General features: G+C 36.5%; 1 protein-coding gene across 2 annotated transcripts in view; it reads right to left on the bottom strand.

Moving 5' to 3' along the window:
• The window catches only part of LOC148833099 (dual specificity calcium/calmodulin-dependent 3',5'-cyclic nucleotide phosphodiesterase 1C-like), a 199,908-nt gene that overhangs the window by 49,392 nt on the left and 133,257 nt on the right, over window positions 1-17,259 (bottom strand). For both annotated transcript variants that reach the window (XM_088919132.1, XM_088919133.1), the window contains 3 exons: window positions 5,308-5,421; window positions 3,447-3,629; window positions 1,457-1,523 (listed from right to left, as the gene is read on the bottom strand). In XM_088919132.1, coding sequence (XP_088775258.1) covers window positions 1,457-1,523; window positions 3,447-3,629; window positions 5,308-5,421 — 364 coding nt within the window. The remainder of the gene's footprint in view (window positions 1-1,456; window positions 1,524-3,446; window positions 3,630-5,307; window positions 5,422-17,259) is intronic.

Below are 17,259 nucleotides of genomic sequence, written 5' to 3'. Positions count from 1 at the left end.
GAGGTTTACATACAAACATAATGGGAACTAAATTAAATGTCTGATCCCCACAGTCTCAGTCCCAGCAGAGGACAGATGCTTAGCTCAAATCATTTCTGCCAAATCAACCAAAGGCCAAAACCTTGTTGTAGTGGAATGTCTTTTTTGTGAAAATATTTTGCTTGGTAAAGTCAGAAAAGAAAACTCCAATAATAATGCAGAGAAATAAAATGTCACGGTGAAGGGCCTCAGCCGTTTGTAATTTATTATGTTTTTCCTTAAACTAAGTTCTATTTTTCCAACACGTACTGCTATGCACATTTGAAATACTGCACATTAAAGATTTAAATCTTTAAATTGGAAGTTTGCTCGCGCCTTCAATCTCTGTCATAGTTGACTGCCAATTCCCTGTAGGCATTTTCAGTGAGCAATAAAGATGCATAGATCTTGTATGTGTGTCAGTGGCTAGAATCACAAGCAGGTTGGTGGCAGAGTAAAACTTTAAAGGCAGAGCTCGAAAAGCACCATGCTGTCAATTTTTAAGCAAAAACTGTGCATATGTGAATCAGTTATAAATTGCAAGACAGACAGGAGAATCGCAGACAATGGTGAATAAATCTTAACACCTTTAAAAAACACTGTGCAGAATATTAAACATTTTAGCTACCAAAAATTGAATTTGCCAGTTAAGATATACAGTACAGAATGTATGTTGAAAACTTTGGAAGCACAGACTGCCTCTTACCACACCACATCTCCCCATTTTGACCTGACCAAAGGACTTCAAAATCAAAACATGAGAACTGGCAACAGTTTTGAGAAAACTATCAAGGTATTTTTTTTACTTCCAATGGCTTTATTTACAGCTTCCAGTACAGTCAGTGTAGTTATCAACACCTTCTTCAGCTATCCTTCAAAGCAAATTTTACATCTGTGTAAATTAAATACAGATAAATGATTAATTTTCATACTGCCCATTTCATCAAAGCTTTGGATATTCATACCTTAGCGTAATAGTGATGTTATTACTTGCTAAAGATTTTCCTCTGTGTGGAGAAATGTGCATTCTCTGTTTATTTCAAAATAAATCCTTTTTTTATGGAAACAAATGTGCTTGTGTGTGAATTTATGCAATTTTTAAATTATAGACCATCTAACAAATTAAAACTTGCACACAAAGAATTGACATTTTAAACATATTGAACTTAAACGAATTATTTTCAAGATAAAGTCCATTTTTAATGTTAAATGCCTGCCCTTCAGAAGGGCAGTATCACTAGCTTTGCCCTGGACAATACTTCTCTACAGAGCCTCAGTGCAGCCCTTGATTGTTGGCAAATTCTCATTAACGAAGGGTTTCTTCTCAAAGGACCTGCTGATAAGGAGACCAAGATACTGTACAGAGTGCTCGGCAAAACTGATTCTGTTGACCCCATTGTAATTAGTCAATAAAGGATACAAATGACTGTGTTAGTACCTTTAGTACAGCTATCACTGATGGAGGATAGCTCAGCCCCACCATGTTTGAGGTGCGTCTATACATTCTGTTGAGGAGAAAAAAAAAGCACTGCATTTTAGGAAGCACTTAAACTCTTTTGGCTAGCAAAATCGTTTCAGCAGAGATACCAAAGGAACTTAAGTTTCATCCGTGTTGTTCCCACACCACTTGGAATTCAGCTTTCTCTTAGTCTCAGCTCTCAGCAGCTGTTCCCACGCTGCACGGGGAGAATGGAGACGAGCAGTAACGCACACCTCCATCAAGACATTTGTTTTTTGTGACATTGCCTGCTCCACCGTGTCTTACAAGAGAGCTACTGCTGACTGGAAGAGCAACTTGTCCTCACCTTTGCAAGTCCAAGGGTATCCAGAGAATTGTAGGCGTCCCCATTTTGCCAAGGGACATCCAGCTGATGAATACGAATTGTGCCTCAGCAGCATACTCATGGCTTTGGGGAATTTTGGCCAAATTAAACTAGATATAACTGAGGCTCAAAGAAAACTGCACTCTTTCAGATACTCAGGAGTCCCATAAGACTGTAGTTTTATACATCCAGGAGCATTTCAGCATGTGTTTCACTTACAATGCCTTTTTAAAAGATCTCTTAAAGTAATTCTGTATTCTCTGTATGTATTGGGGATGATCTAGACTTTCATATTGTATTTTGTATTGTATTTTCTCTGTTTTTTGCTCACGTTGTACAAAATAAACATTGTTTTGGGTCTTCTGAGTCCTCTGAATTTGTGTGTGTCATGGAGTTACTATGTAGCACATACTGTAAGAGCAGCAAATAAATCTACTTCCATAAGGTTTGCAAGTCTGTTTGATTACAGAGAGAAACAATCTCATGGCACAATATCAAAAGAAAACCAAAGAAAAGGTGATGTTCTTAGTCATGATGTCATTCCAAAATAGTATATTACTCTACAGCCTTTTCTGGAGAAACTTAAATTTATTTTGTTTTATTTGAATAAAGATTTCTGGATAAATTGATGGTGCATCGAAATAGCATGTGCCACTTGTGAATTTTCCCTTGTAATCACCTAATGTGTATAATGTAATGTAATTGGGGCTTTCAAGAGAATAACATGCCATTTTCTTCAAATTCCTGGCTCATTCTTGGAATATTTATTCTTTTATAGCAGTTTCCAGACTTATACCTAAAAAGGGAAGTGAGTAGAGGAGACCTTTAAACTATCATTCTGTTTTTTTTAAAAAAAAGAGAGAAACATGAATATTTAATAGTGTAAAAGGGAATATTTTTTATATTGTCGGAATGTTGTCACTAGTGGAAAAGAGGGAAACTCAATTTTGTGTGCCAGCAGTTTGCTTGTAATGGTTACAGGGACGGAATATACTTTTCAACGCTTCTTGTGATTTAATATCTTCATTCATGGGATGTATTATGTATGATTGTTGCTAAAGTAGATATTTTACAACACAAAAAGAATAAAAGAAATCTCCTTCCCATCAATAAAATCTTTAGGGCAGATTGTCTCCTTGCTTACTGCTCATATTATCTAGCCACATTTGTACTCAAATGTTTTCTTTTAGATTTTAAAGATCACTTAAAAGGCAGCATTCAAAACACTCAACAAGGAACACGGAAACAACACAACATGCCAAAAAACATGCATATCATTCACTAAAAAAATAGTGAAAAGAAAGTTAATGTCGCATATTGTGAAGTACTCTTAAAACAAAACATTTCACATGAAATCTACTCTTTTAGATATGCTATAGTATAATGGAAAAGCACATCTAAGAAATTGTTAAGCAACCAAAGTGGGTTATATTTACACATATTACTGAACTAAAGTATGTTTTAAAACCAGTCAGTGTGTTGGGCAGTGATTGAACATGGCTAGATGGTAAGTACATTGTCCATGTACAGTACTTTACAGAACTCTTCATTTGTTATATTGTTTTTCACATGCATTCTTGCAGATACAGCATCCTATACTTTTACCTTTCTACAAAAATCCCAGCCTGCACTGCATGAACAATGCTCCGGAATCTGGGCTTCTCCTCTGTTCTTTTGAGCATCATCCCCATCTGTCTCGTGAAGGTGGAGGCCAGCCAGTCCCGCACCTCTGAGGGCACCGAGTCTGACTGGATGTCGCTGAGCTCATCTTCTGTGTCCACAAGGCGTCTAGAAGAAAATATCAAGGATACTAAGATGGTATACAGTACATTTGGATGGCAGGTTACTGGTTGATGGCCGTTGTTCTCAAAAGTTAAGAGTTGGGGTTGGAAGTAGGGCTGACGAGAAATATGGTGATCGTCAGTTTCATGTTTGGGGGAAAAAATTAAATGTAATGTTTCCCAGAAATTTTAAAAGTCTATTAAATACTTTGAGGCATTAGCAAAAGAAGAGTAAGCCATTGCTTCTCTTTGAGTTGAGCACAGGAACTATGCAGAAAAGTACAACTGAGTACTGTATTATTTCAATCCTAACCAAAAGACATGACCCATAACCCTAATTCTAAAACTGTTCAATAAAATGCACATACAGTATAAGGTATAGCGTCTTATTATTTGTGCCGATAATACAACTGTTCATTACTTAAGTGCTCCATAATGCAATTTTAAGGTAAAAAGGAAGTAGATTTTCTTGTACAGCAGCCACACAATTCAGTTTTTTTCTTTCTCTTAGTCTGCTATTTTGTTTTTCCATGGTTATGTAAATTACAAAACAATCATCTTCATCAGCGATAAGGAGAGGAAAAGAGGGAGAATAAATACGGGGAGGCAAGAAAGCACACTTCATTTTTGCTCTTTTTACTTCTGTGGCAGTTTGTGATTTTATAGTATAATACTGTATGCACTGTTAAACTGAAAGTGTTAAATGTGGCACAGTACAGGAAATTATGATGACGTGGAATAAAAAAAACAAGACCTAATTGTCAATGCTTATAAAGAAAGTACAAAAAAATGCCTGTAAATTAAGGTTCAACCCTTTGTGTTTAGGAATTGCTCTTGTAATCAACTGCATTGCTTTATATTATTTCACATCCTCCTGCACACTCAAAGTGATTCCACTGATTTGGAATTGATTAGTATGGTGGCAATGCTACACATTTGTGTTTGTGATTCCATTCTTGCTTTCTACTTCACAATTTTAGACATTCTGGTCTTTTAACAGAAATAAAATCGAGACACCAATGATTTAGAAACTTTACTTAATAAATTTCAGACATTAGCATGATGTATTATTTCAGAATATGATCAATTTACAGTATTTACATTCATGTGAACTAATCACATGGTCACTAATTTAACCTTTACCTTAAAGTATTTGCTGCCCTACGAAAATGATTTTGGCACATTCTTTGTCATAGAAATGCTGTGTGTTGGGACAGTGACATTTTCTGCATTCCAGCTGCTTAAAGACAAGGTGAGACCTTTTATTTATTAGATTATTTCCTTAATACAAGTGCTCTAAATCACATTAGCCTGGGTGACTCACTGCCTGCAGAAAGGTTGTTTATACAGAGTGTCTTAATAAGACATTTAAGTGCAGTACTTTTATAAGAGGCCGATAAGAGAAAGACAAGGAGAAAGTGCTACTGTATAAGGACAAATTTTCACATTACACCAGACACTGCATTGGGGCTGGCATGAAAAAGTCCATTTGAAAATAAGTAAAGCATTTAATTGTGTTAACAGTGACCATGACAGTACATGCTACAGTATTGTCCAAAGATCCTTGCATGTTTCAGAGAGCTTCATGAACTCTCATCACGAGAACCTACATGAATAAGCAACAGTTTTGAATGTCGGTTCCCTTCCATTTCAGACACCGGCTGCATCTGTTTGAATGGACATACCTGGTTTCCTCGATATACACAGACTCCAGCACAGAAGCTGCATACTCCAAGTTCTTCTTTAGGTCAACGACCGATGCCTCTCCTCTCTCTAACTGCTTCACCAGGCACCGCAACCTAAAAGGACAATCGAAAAACCTGTAAGATGGTAAGCAGGTTAAATGTCAGAAACAGAGATGCATTCTCAGAAAACAGCCTCGTCCTTTAATCAAAAAGAGAATGAAGAAAAATGTAACTTTTTTATTTTCTGACAGTTCAGAAAATTGCTAATAGTGGCCAGCTCAGACACTGTTAACCATAATTGTAACAACTGTGGTGCATATGGATTTTTATATTTACCCTTACATTTTGATTGTCACCTACTGTACCTAAAGTAACTGTGCAATTTCATATATTCATACATACAGACCTGGGATAATTAAATGTGAAATGGTCTGATCAGCATATATGGTCTACAGTTTATTAATTATTTGATGTCACCACAAAATATAATACAACTTAAACATAATGTTTAAAGGATTTTTTATGTAAGTGTTCTGATTGACTCTACATATATAACCCCTGTTCTGGTATTAAGTAAGTTATGTCTGTAGTAAAATAAGTCAGTGAAGAAACATAAGTTATTAATTGTGTGAAGCTCCAGACATTTTACAATAGCAATCAAAACATTTTTTTCTTCCAACCCCGAAGACTTTGTTTCACTTGACAGAAATTTTCACTGCAAAAACAATTGCCGTTTTTGTGTGATTCACTCTTTCAGTTAATCACAGTACAGCATATACTGTAGACTGTCCCACTTCTCTTTATGGTATTTTTCTGTGTGTCCTATGTTTGGTGATAAAATTCTGTACATAATCAGAATTTTTTAGTCCATGTAGTCATTCACAGCAGAACTATAGAGGGTGGTTAGATTGTCTTTTGGCAAAGTGCTTTCAAAAGAAACACTATTCTTCTACCTAAAAGAACAGCTACAGTACATCTTAGAGATTCAGAGCAAATTCTGTAATAGTTCTAGTTAACTGTTACATTTACAGTACCACACACTTCTGCATAAATGCAATATTTGACAATGCAAATAGAAACTCAACATGGAGAAGAGATTGAAAAAATACCTCTTTATTCTGGAACTCAACATAGCACAGGAAAAATATTCTAATGAGTGGTATTAATATGATGTGCTGTCACACTTTCCAGCCAGTTCAAAACCTAGTATAGAGCAGTGGAATTGGATGGAATAAACTCACAAGGAAATAAAATCTTTCTCTGAACCAGAGAAAAGGAAAATGTCTAACATGATTGCAAAACCACACAGTCCTTTATTATCAACTCTCAAATGTTCAAACAAGAGTGTGTAGTGAAGAACTGATTTCAGTCACTTACTGTTCTCCTTCTTACAGAGAATGTATCTCAATTAAAGCACATTTTATTCTAATGCACGACTTACCCACTTCTATCATTTAAAGAGTTGATTAAATGGATCTCTACATGTGCTGGCTGAGTGTGAAAAGTTTTGGGTACTGGATTTAAATCTGCCCACATGTAGATTTTCAGTGATAGGCCAGGATTCCTGGAGAGATTTGATGCCTGCATGCCACCCATCATGTATCCTGTCTTTCTTCATTATCATGTCTCCAAGAAGATTATCTGACACTCTTTTCAAAAAAGAATGCACACCCAATATTATGGAGGTTTTGGCCAGCAAGCATCCATCAAAACAATAAGGTAAGCAGGTACAGTACACACACTCTCTACTTCATCAGAATTGATTATATGCTGTTATATGTTTCGGCACAAAAAAAAACTTTTATCAGAACATGTGGTTTTCTTTTTGTGACTATCCAGAACATTCAGCCCAACCAAACCTGAAGCTGAATTACTTCAGTCAGAAGAACAGCATGTGTTGAAACTATTTCCTGTTTTCCTGACTTTACTTAAATGAAATGTGAAATTATGGCCCTGAGTGTCACTCCACAATGAAAAATGAAAAGATTGCCTGCTGTGAGGCAGCAAAACAATTTTTGGGTGAGACAGGCATTGTTGAATGAAAACTGCTTTCACAGATTACCCTTGGCTCAGACTGCATGGAGTTCCTTATGAAGAACCTGTGGATGAAGATGTGGTATGTTTTGTGTAGGCTAGGCTTCCAGCTCACAACACCCAAGTGATGAAGATGTGCTTTTTGTGCGTCTGCTGCTGCATCACCTCCACTTAATACCTTTTTGTTGTAATATTGTGGCATGTGACCTAAGAGTGATGAAAACTGCTCTGTGTTCGCTGGCCACTGATGGCACTGTGAACTGCACGATAAGGTGCTATGTTGAAAATTGGAAAGGTCCAATCTGAAAATGGGGAAAGAATTCCAGGCATAATATTGTTACAGGCTGAGGTAAATGACAATGGAGATGTCTAAGAATCTAGTTAATGTGTGTAACATTTCCAGTTTTAAAGCAGAGGGGATGTTTGCTGAGATGTAGGGGGTCCAGAGTCTGTGATCAAAGCAATCGTTATGTTAACCTTGGTTTATCGTAGTTAATTAAGTTGTGGATAAATGAATAAGTGTCAATCAACAGTCCAGAAACACACCATATACGATCAGATCAGGGGGAGGAAAAGGATAGAAAAGAAGGTCAGATGATATGAGAGACAGGAGACAGAAACAGACCTTGAAGCTGGTGCCAGACGAGAGTCTCTTCTTCAAGATCATCCTAAAACACCCGATTGGAGCTCAGTAATTGAACCTTGCTAAGAGAGCTCGCTGTTCTGTAGCTTTTAGGGAACTTTGAGTTTCTAAATGAAGAATCCCTTGGTTTAATACTGCCTCTCCTGCTTAGTGGGTGCATTTTAGAATAGGAAGATAGGCTCCTATTTGTTTTGTGGCATCAGCATTGGAGAGTGATTTAAGAATAAGTGTTATTCAGTTTAGTTTAGAAGGCAGCTTATCTCTTCTTTGGCCTCTGTAAGCATTATTTAAGAAGTCAGTTGAAATACCTGGTAGTAGCCTGGTGTTTTCTGGGTGGTTTAGAAATGCCTGGTCTCTAAACTTGTAAATACAGTAACTTTTGTGTCACTGTGATTGTAGGTAAATAATTTTTATAACCAAGTGTGTCTAAATTATGTATCTTTTCATTAAACCAACCACTCAGGTATATCCTTGGAGAAATCATTTACAAGTAGGAGGTAATATTTATTTTATGACTGACTAATCTGCATGGTCAGTTCCTGATCTTTTCTATTTTTGTAACCCCCCATTTGTAACTATTTATGTCACATGTTCAGGTGTACATGCTTTGGTTTCAATTTCAGTTCCATATTCAAATTTCAGTGCATTGCTACACCCAAACCCACATCATCAGATGATATAAGAACATTCTCTGGGAGGAGATTATATTCCAGTGTCTAATTCACAATTCATTGTAGCAATAATGCAATTAAAACATTGGCCACTAAACACATAGGCCACTGTGATGGGCTCAAAATGAATAGTCCCTCATTATATAAATTAAGAGGAAGAAAAATTTCCCAGAAATGTTTGCATTCTTCTTCCAGTGTTATAAAAAGGGGGTCTTTATTCTGTTGAAAGACAGTCATTTAGAAAAAAAATGGCATTTAATCTCTGTTCAAATCACTGTGACGAATGCCACCGAGCAAACGTGCTGTCAGGTGAATCTTCACACTCCAGAGGATGATATAATTTAGTTTACATACAGTGTTCAAAACCCACTGAGCTGATTCAACCCAGGCTGATCGCAGTCCGCGTTTTCAGAATTTTAATTTGCCCAGGTGCTTGCTGGAACCTGCACAAGTTCAACAACCGAGCAATCAGCCTCAGCTCATCATCAGTGGGGCAACAACAAGGCAGGTAACCGAGCAGAATTTTCCATCTTATCTTAAATCCACGACAGTAAATTCCTCTTAATGTGTCTGTTAATCTAATAATCCCATTAGAAATGGCCTCCACCTGCGATGTGTGCAGCCTGGCTCCCAGCTGGGATTCAGTTGCTGTTTCTCAGGCAACCTTCCAGCAGGTCTCAAAACATACACTGTAGCATCTCCAAACAGCAGTAAATTCCAATAGGCCAACTCCTGTCACAGTCTTAATGGGCCCTTTAATCCAATAATATTACGAGTCCTAGGGGCCAAGGCATGTTTAAGTGCTCATAACGGCAAATTACCTCTGTGACACGTATCAATTTTTAATTAATTTCTCAGTGATTTTTTTTAACCATTTCCTTTATTAAGGTGATTATTGCTTATACCGTACATAACAATTCATAATAACTTTGAAGAACGTGTGTGCCCGAAAAGCCTCAGTTTCTGTCTAACCAGTAGTAAGTGAATCCAGCACAGCCGCACAGAAAGACAGATAGAAGCTGACTAGGAGTCATTTTGTCAAAGGTGTGAAAAAAAGTCTTTAGGTCACGTTAGCTGAAGCTCCGAAATCAAAATCAAAATCCATTCTGATGAGTTTTCAATGTTTCATATTGGTTTTCAGAAACGGAAAACTGGCCTGTTTGGGATGTATAGGCATAAAAGAAATTCTGTCAGAGAATGTATTATACATGTATTATACAGAAAGAACCAAATAATTCTAGTCAATCTGCACGGAATCAAAATATGAAAATCAATGTTTTTTATGTGGTGAACCGAACACACCTTTGGTGCTGTACACGGTATGTGATGAAATAAAGCTCCTGAATGCATTTAATATATTACACAATAACCCCATTTAGGACGAAGACATGATTGCTACAACAAGTACAGTACATTAACTAAAGTTCATGTGTATTGACAGTATTGTATGTACAAAGAGTAAGCAGCTTACAAATTTTAATCTTGTGGTATAATGAGAAACATTGAAAAAAAAGAAAAATACATTTCATCAAGGTAAAGTTTTAGAAGGAACAGACTTTGTAAAAAGTATACCTTGGCTAATTTATTCAATTTCTACTGTCAGGAAAAATGAAAGGATCTTAAAATACTTTATATGCTCATTGAAAAACAAATGCCAACGTACCACCACTCCTGCAGAATAAAATGAACTGGCTGCTGCACAATTTTGACTTATAAAAGAAGGCCAAACCTGTTCTTATAAGTCTGTGACTTTAAATATCAAAATTATTTTTAAGACACAAACATGGTTGGTTAACAACTCTGACCTTGTAACAGGCAAGCTTAGTAATATGCACTGTATAACTTTAATACTGTGTAAAGAGCTTCTAGTAATTATTTGGATTTAATTTTAAGAAAGGTAATTTGCATTGATTAAAATGAGTTAACTATTTCAGCACAGTTGGCAGAAGAACATTAGGTGTTGGATATTTGTTCAACTTAAGTGCTTCTAATACAGTACCTGCAGCTCTTCTGCCTTCTATGCTAATGGTATGCAAAAGACAAAAAGAACTTTGTGTAACATGATGTGACCCCAGTGAAAAAGTAATTTTACCAATGCAATACAAAATAACATTTCTAAAACTGATGACACACATACTGTATGTAAGAGAATATCATTTTCATGGAAGCTATTAAGGAGAGTGCTTTACTAATCACCTGTAAAACATTAACTTTACTGTATTTAGGTTGCATTAAGCTTCAGTATATTTTTACAACAGCTTCATCATTTGCAGGAATATACCAGAAGAGTTCTGAGCACAACATCAGCGTGCACAGCTCTCTCTAGTTTTGTTCTGCTATGGGAAGTCCTGGCAATGTCAGATTATTTTTAAAGTTTCCGAATTGATATTTACTGCATTTAAGAAAATGAACAAACTTCAACTTATTAAATACATATTTGCTTTGTTATCATTGGATAGATGCATTTTTTACTTTTGCTGCATTTTCTCAATAACTAATATTATTTTCATGTTAATTTGGATTTATACTACTAGCAATTTGTAGCATAAATGAACGTATTGAACTAGCACGTCTGTTACACTGTAAAAGCTATAGACTGACTATGGGTATATTATAATTTTGCTGAAGGGACTAGATGAAATTGTTCTTTGAATGTCAGTGGAAAGTATAAATATTTCTCCTGATACAGTGATTTGTTTTCTGCTTCAATACGATTGCACATTGTGCTGTGTGAATACCACCACAACCTTCTTAATCTCAATTGACTATATAGAGTAACAGCCTGGATGAAAACACAGAGCTAGATTATTGAAAGAAAAGGGTACAATCAACAAAATAAAAATGAAATAAGTGGTGTGGGCTAATTCCACAAGGACAAACGCACCTTTTAGTCATCTGTTGATAAATGTTTTGAAGAGATGTTCTCAAATATTCAGCATACATTATTGATCTGCTGACCTTCTCAAAAGAAAATTCAGCAGATGTTTGTTTCTTAAATCGTTTAACTGAAGTTTTTTTTCTTGCCAGCATATCCCACTGTTACCTATGATCTCTGCACATAGACCAGGCATTGGCAAAATTAGTGAAGGTAAAAAGAGAATAAATAACTTTCATTTCATAAGAGCTTTTCAAGAAACCTGCAGTGAAGTGCTGTACAGAAGCATATGTAACACAGAGAGGAGGAATAAAAGAAAAGGACAGCAGATAGACCTAGTGAAACCAAGAGCATCATTATATTTTACATTAAATGCTTAAGCAAAAAAGAACAGTTGCAGTTCCACAATAATACCCTACAAGCCCTTTCCCTCGTGTTGCCACTGTACAGATATGTCTGTAATGAATGGGATGAATATCATTAATTGCATTAATAAAGCAAAATCTTGGATGTGTGAAAATATTTTGTCACTCAACTCTGATAAAACTGAGGTTTGGAGGCAACAGTGTAGATAGGACTGCTATAACCTCAGCACTCAACTCTGAGGGGTTAAAATTTTGCCTCAAAGATTCGGCACGCACTGTAACTTAGGCATCATCTTAGACACAAGGCTCTCCATTAACTCTCATGTTAATGCAGTATCGAAGGCGTGCTTTCTACAGTTAAGACATATTGCAAAGCTAAGGTATTTTCTCTCCACCCAAGACACAAAGAAACTAATACATGCTTTTGTATACAGCAGATTAAACTACTGTAGTGCCCTACTATCAGGGAGCACCTATCGCACCTTCAACACCTTACAGCAATTCAAAACGCAGCAGCTAGAATTGTTACCAGGAGTTGAAAGTACTCTCCATTGGCTTCCTGTCAGATACAGGCCAGACTTCAAAATTCTTTTACTTATAAGGCTCTCAGAGGTCAGACATCTGTCTATTTAATGGAGCTGATTAATGTACAGTATACAATCCAAGTTGCCCACTTAGATCACAGAATGCAGGTCTCCTTCTTATTCCACATATTAATAAAAAAACAGCTGGTGGTTTAGCCTTTAGCTACAGCGCCCCTAGTTTATGGAATAGTCTTCCAGCCTACGTATGGGATGCCGAGTCAATCTCAGGATTTAAATCCAGACTGAAAACCTATTACTTCAGCCTAGCCTACTCACACCTTACAGTACATCATAGCATAGCATAACTACTGTATGGCTGCTGGTGCAGATGCATCTGTTCTGACCAAACTATCCTATTCTCCTCCCCACATGTCTGGATGGTGCCTGGCTTGGGCACCCTCTGAGTTGGATGCTGCATGACTGTCATGGATCCAAGAGGGACACAGCGAATACAGCTATCGTTTAGGAGGATTTGCTGGTCTACAGAGAACTGAATGGAGTACAGTACGTGCACACAGAAGGACACGATGAAAGGCTTAATACTCCACATTTAGCACTTTTTTAGAATTGTATAATAATAGCATCCCCAGAGGGGTTGGGCCAGTTGACTTTGGATCCCTAGAGGTTTTTTTTCTCCTTATTGAGGAGTTTTTGGCTCCTCTCCTCAGTTGTCTTCTGGCTTTTTCTCTTTCTGTATTGTAATGTAACGTATTGTCACACAGCTTTGTTAAGTGCCTTGAGGCAACCTTGTTGTGAAAGGTGCTATATAAAAATACATTGAATTGAAGTGAAATTGAACCTCAGGAATTTATTTATTTCCTGTAAGTCAGCCAGTCCTGCTCCCATTGTCCTGACAGAGGAAATGAGGAATATGAATCTTTTCTTTTTAAGGCACTGAAACCTGTTCCTTTAACTAACCTTTAAATAAAAAGTCATATATTTTATATTGCTTCCATCTCATCTGAAATAAAGCATTTTTATGATAAAAAGGCACAGGAACAATTTTCATTGACTGTGTTGATTACAATTATTAAAAAGATCCAAAAAGCATACAAATAGTGCATTGCACGTTTTCTCATATATTAAGAGTGTTTTGGGCTTAAAAAGGTGATTATTGAACTGATTATCACATACTCTAGAATTTTCTTGGGTTTTTCTGACCCTGAAACACAGGAATTTGACAGAAATATTTTTGGAACATTTAAATTTCGAGAAATGCTATTTACTATAATGTAAAGATTTTTACAGAGTGCAAATTATGTGATTTTCATAAAACATTATTGTAATTCTAATATACGACAACATAAAAACATGAATTTTTAAAGCCTCAGACAGAAACTTGCTTGCAAGGCATGCTGGCTTCAGGACCTCTATTCTGATTTATAATTTAATCCTTATTTTAATTTGTTTCCAATGCCCTGCTTATGAAGATTCGCTTCTGAGCACAACTATCCTAGATGAAGCTACAGTATAATGGTAAAAAAATTAAAAATCATTAGGAATGCCCTTTGATACCATGTGCATGTTCTTCTGAATCTGAGAAAATGTACATTTGTGGCGAAACCTAAAAAGAACTAAAATCAATCTGTGGGAAAACAAAAAAGACTGAATATTTCTCTTTTACAATGTGTATGGCATCACACAACATAACTTGTTAGAAATTTAATGCGTAATTCTGTTTCCATCAAGAAACTCACCCATCTTAATACTGATCAATTTATATCTGATAGGGAGAAAGGTATAAATAAATGAGCCCAGCAACCACAAAGCCTGTGACATCCAATTGATTTTGGAAAAACACAGAGACAATCAATCGCAAATCAAGAAGGAGCTCAAAAAGCATGAGCTGTTTGAGGTCAGAGATAAATCAGATTGCAAATTAAGATTCACATAGACATAAAATTATAGAGGAATGAATCAGAGTGTAATTTGTGTATTATAGCCCTTTCACATTTTATTTAAAGATTTGCCCTGCAAGGGTAATTGTTTAGAAAATAGAAGCCGATTCTAATCAGGACTTAAGTTTGAGCCGTATAACAGTGCCTTCGCTCGAGTTTTCTTAGCTTTTTTTCCTTTCCCTGTTTCCTACAGCTCTTCATCAGAAAGCAAACACTGGTACTGACCAGCACAAAAATGATTTCATAGTTGAGAACCAACTTGTGTTACCATTGAGAATTGAGCAGCATACCACTTTTCAAGCCTGTTATAAGTCAATTGTATAGTATTTTTAGCTGCAAGTGACACCGGCAAACAATACTAAATTGACTTTTCAAGCAGTGGTGGTTGTTAATTGTTAATGATGGCATGGAAGTTCTTAGGCATGGGTGAGGGGTCTGAGTGTCATGTGTCATAGTCTTCCTCGCCCTCAGAATTTATAGAAGCCACATTTGCAGTTTTCTCTGTCCATTGCAGTTTCCTTATTTCTAAATAACGAGTTCTATAATTTAACCCTCAGCATTTCAAAACTCCTGTACTCATATGAATTGGACACATTAATCTCTCCTACGTATATAATTAACAACCATTGTTGCTGTACATGTCTGTGGTGGCAGGAGCGACAGCTGCCAAGAACAGCTGGAAAATGATTTGTTCTTCAGACACATCTGTTCTATAACCAAAGGTTAAATTTCAATGTGCCCATGCCTTGGTCTCAATAAAAATAAGGCTAATCCAGAGTTTATAATAAAATACAAAAACTCAGTCACATATGAAGAGATCGCTTTTGTAAGTTAGTGTTAAAATACTACAGTCAATGTTTTACTGTCTTATGGTTATGTTCTGATTTTGAAAACAGCTTATTAATGCACTATAATGCTTCTACATGAATGATGTGCTGACGCCATGGTGGCGCGGTGGTTAACATTGCTGCCTTGTACAGCTGAGGTCCTGAGGTTCAATTGCGGATCGTTCTGGAGTATGTATCCATGTTTGGGTGGATTTCCCTTGGGTGATCCAGTTTTTCCTCCCACAGTCCAAAGACATGCCGCTTGGTTAATTGGCTTCTGGGAAAATTAGCCCTACAGTATGTCTGAGTGGATGCCTGTCTGTGTCTGCCCTGCAATGGACTGCTGTCCTGTCCAGACTGCTCTGTCTTGTGTCTGATGCTTGCTTAGCCAGGCTGTGTCTTCCTTGAGACCCTGAATCAGGAAATGGGTTATGTACCTTGTTGGCCTTGATTTCTTATCATTTTGTAAGAGGTTACTGAATGGCACCAGTGTAGACAAAAGAACTATACCACTTTAACTACAGTGTCACATTGCTTACATATTCAAGCTTGCCATTCAGTCAAATGGCACTTCGGTAAGAAAGATCTGTGAAAATGAAAGGAATTAAAAATGATCCTGATACAATATTTTGCTTTAAAGAAGAAAAATAAGTTTCTGAAAAGATATATTAAAGTCCAGCCCTGTGACAAATGGAATCTGAGGAATGTGACAATTCAGCTTTAATAGACTGGAATTTAGTAAAGTCATAAACTGCAAAGTCATGAATCACCGTTGTTTTGGTGACCGCAGAATAAAGGCAACTTGCTTAATTTTTTTAGACCACAATATAATTAGTTACAATTATGCCACCTGGTGGTAGCAGAAGATTCAACTACTGTATATGAAAAATCATGGCTTTTGTCTTGCTTTGAAGAAATGTACAGTAATCAGCTTTCCAGGATTCTTGCAAGGATTTTCTGTTCTTCTAACTTCACTAATGCAAATTCATTGTAAGAATTGTTTTGTGAAGCAAGCGATTATGCAGACAAGAAATGAAGATCAATTACTTTTTTCACAAACATGAAAGATTCTCCACTGTGGCAGCAACACCTACTGTACTGTACCGTATACAGTATATCCTGTAGATACTGTAAGTACTGTCCCAATCCTGGGGGACCACTGTGTCTGTTCATTCCAGCTGAGCTGCTAATCACCATTGCTAATGGATGTATTTAATTGATTTACTTGCTTTTTAAGACCTTTGTTTATCTGTTTTTGCACTAACTGTAGTCCTTCGTTTCGGGAAAACCCCTCTTCAAGTTTATATGCCAACATGTACAGCTTTGGCATTTTGAGCTTTATGGAACCTTCCCTCAGTTTGCTTCCTGGTTAGCTAAACAGCTCTTAATAGGTGGTCAATTTCTGATGGACAGACATAGGAGGGAATGATCACACTAAGAGAAATAACTATTGTTACTAATCCTTGTTTTAAACAAATTTAAATCTAAATCTCTTTAGTAGTTGCATTTAGTATTTACATGACATATACTGCAGTCATGGAGGTGGTAACAATGGCATCTGTTTTGAATACTGGTAGTAAAACAAACTTGGTTTGACATTCAATTCATGTTTACTTTTCACATATACTGTACTATATGTACATTTTCTAAAGCACTGGTTCCCACCTCTGGTCCTCTGTAACAACAGGTACAACTGGTTACATTTCAAGAAACACACACAAATTAGAACACATATGAGACTCAGGAACTGATGCAGAGTTGATACCAATTACAAATCCCATTCGACTTTTTAAGAGCCAAAAACAAATTTAAAAATGTACTCCATATGTGAAACAGAACCCAATTAACCATAACTCATATATCACTAAAGTAAAGATGATTGAACCAATCCCAGAAGTGTTAGGAGAAGAGGTGACCATCCAGAAGCGACCAGAAGTGGTTGGTGTAAATATTCAGTACCTACAGTAACACCTCATCTCTAATATCTCATTACTTGATTCATGGCTACTCTTCTCTTTCACGGTAACGGATTTTTTTGCTTTCTTTTTTCTAATA

The sequence above is a fragment of the Atractosteus spatula genome, chromosome 6 (assembly GCF_055471065.1).
Source record: "Atractosteus spatula isolate fAtrSpa1 chromosome 6, fAtrSpa1.hap1, whole genome shotgun sequence".
In the NCBI taxonomy this organism is placed as follows: domain Eukaryota; kingdom Metazoa; phylum Chordata; class Actinopteri; order Semionotiformes; family Lepisosteidae; genus Atractosteus; species Atractosteus spatula.
The sequence above is the reverse complement of the archived record's forward strand: the minus strand, read 5'-3'. Positions and strand labels throughout refer to the sequence as shown.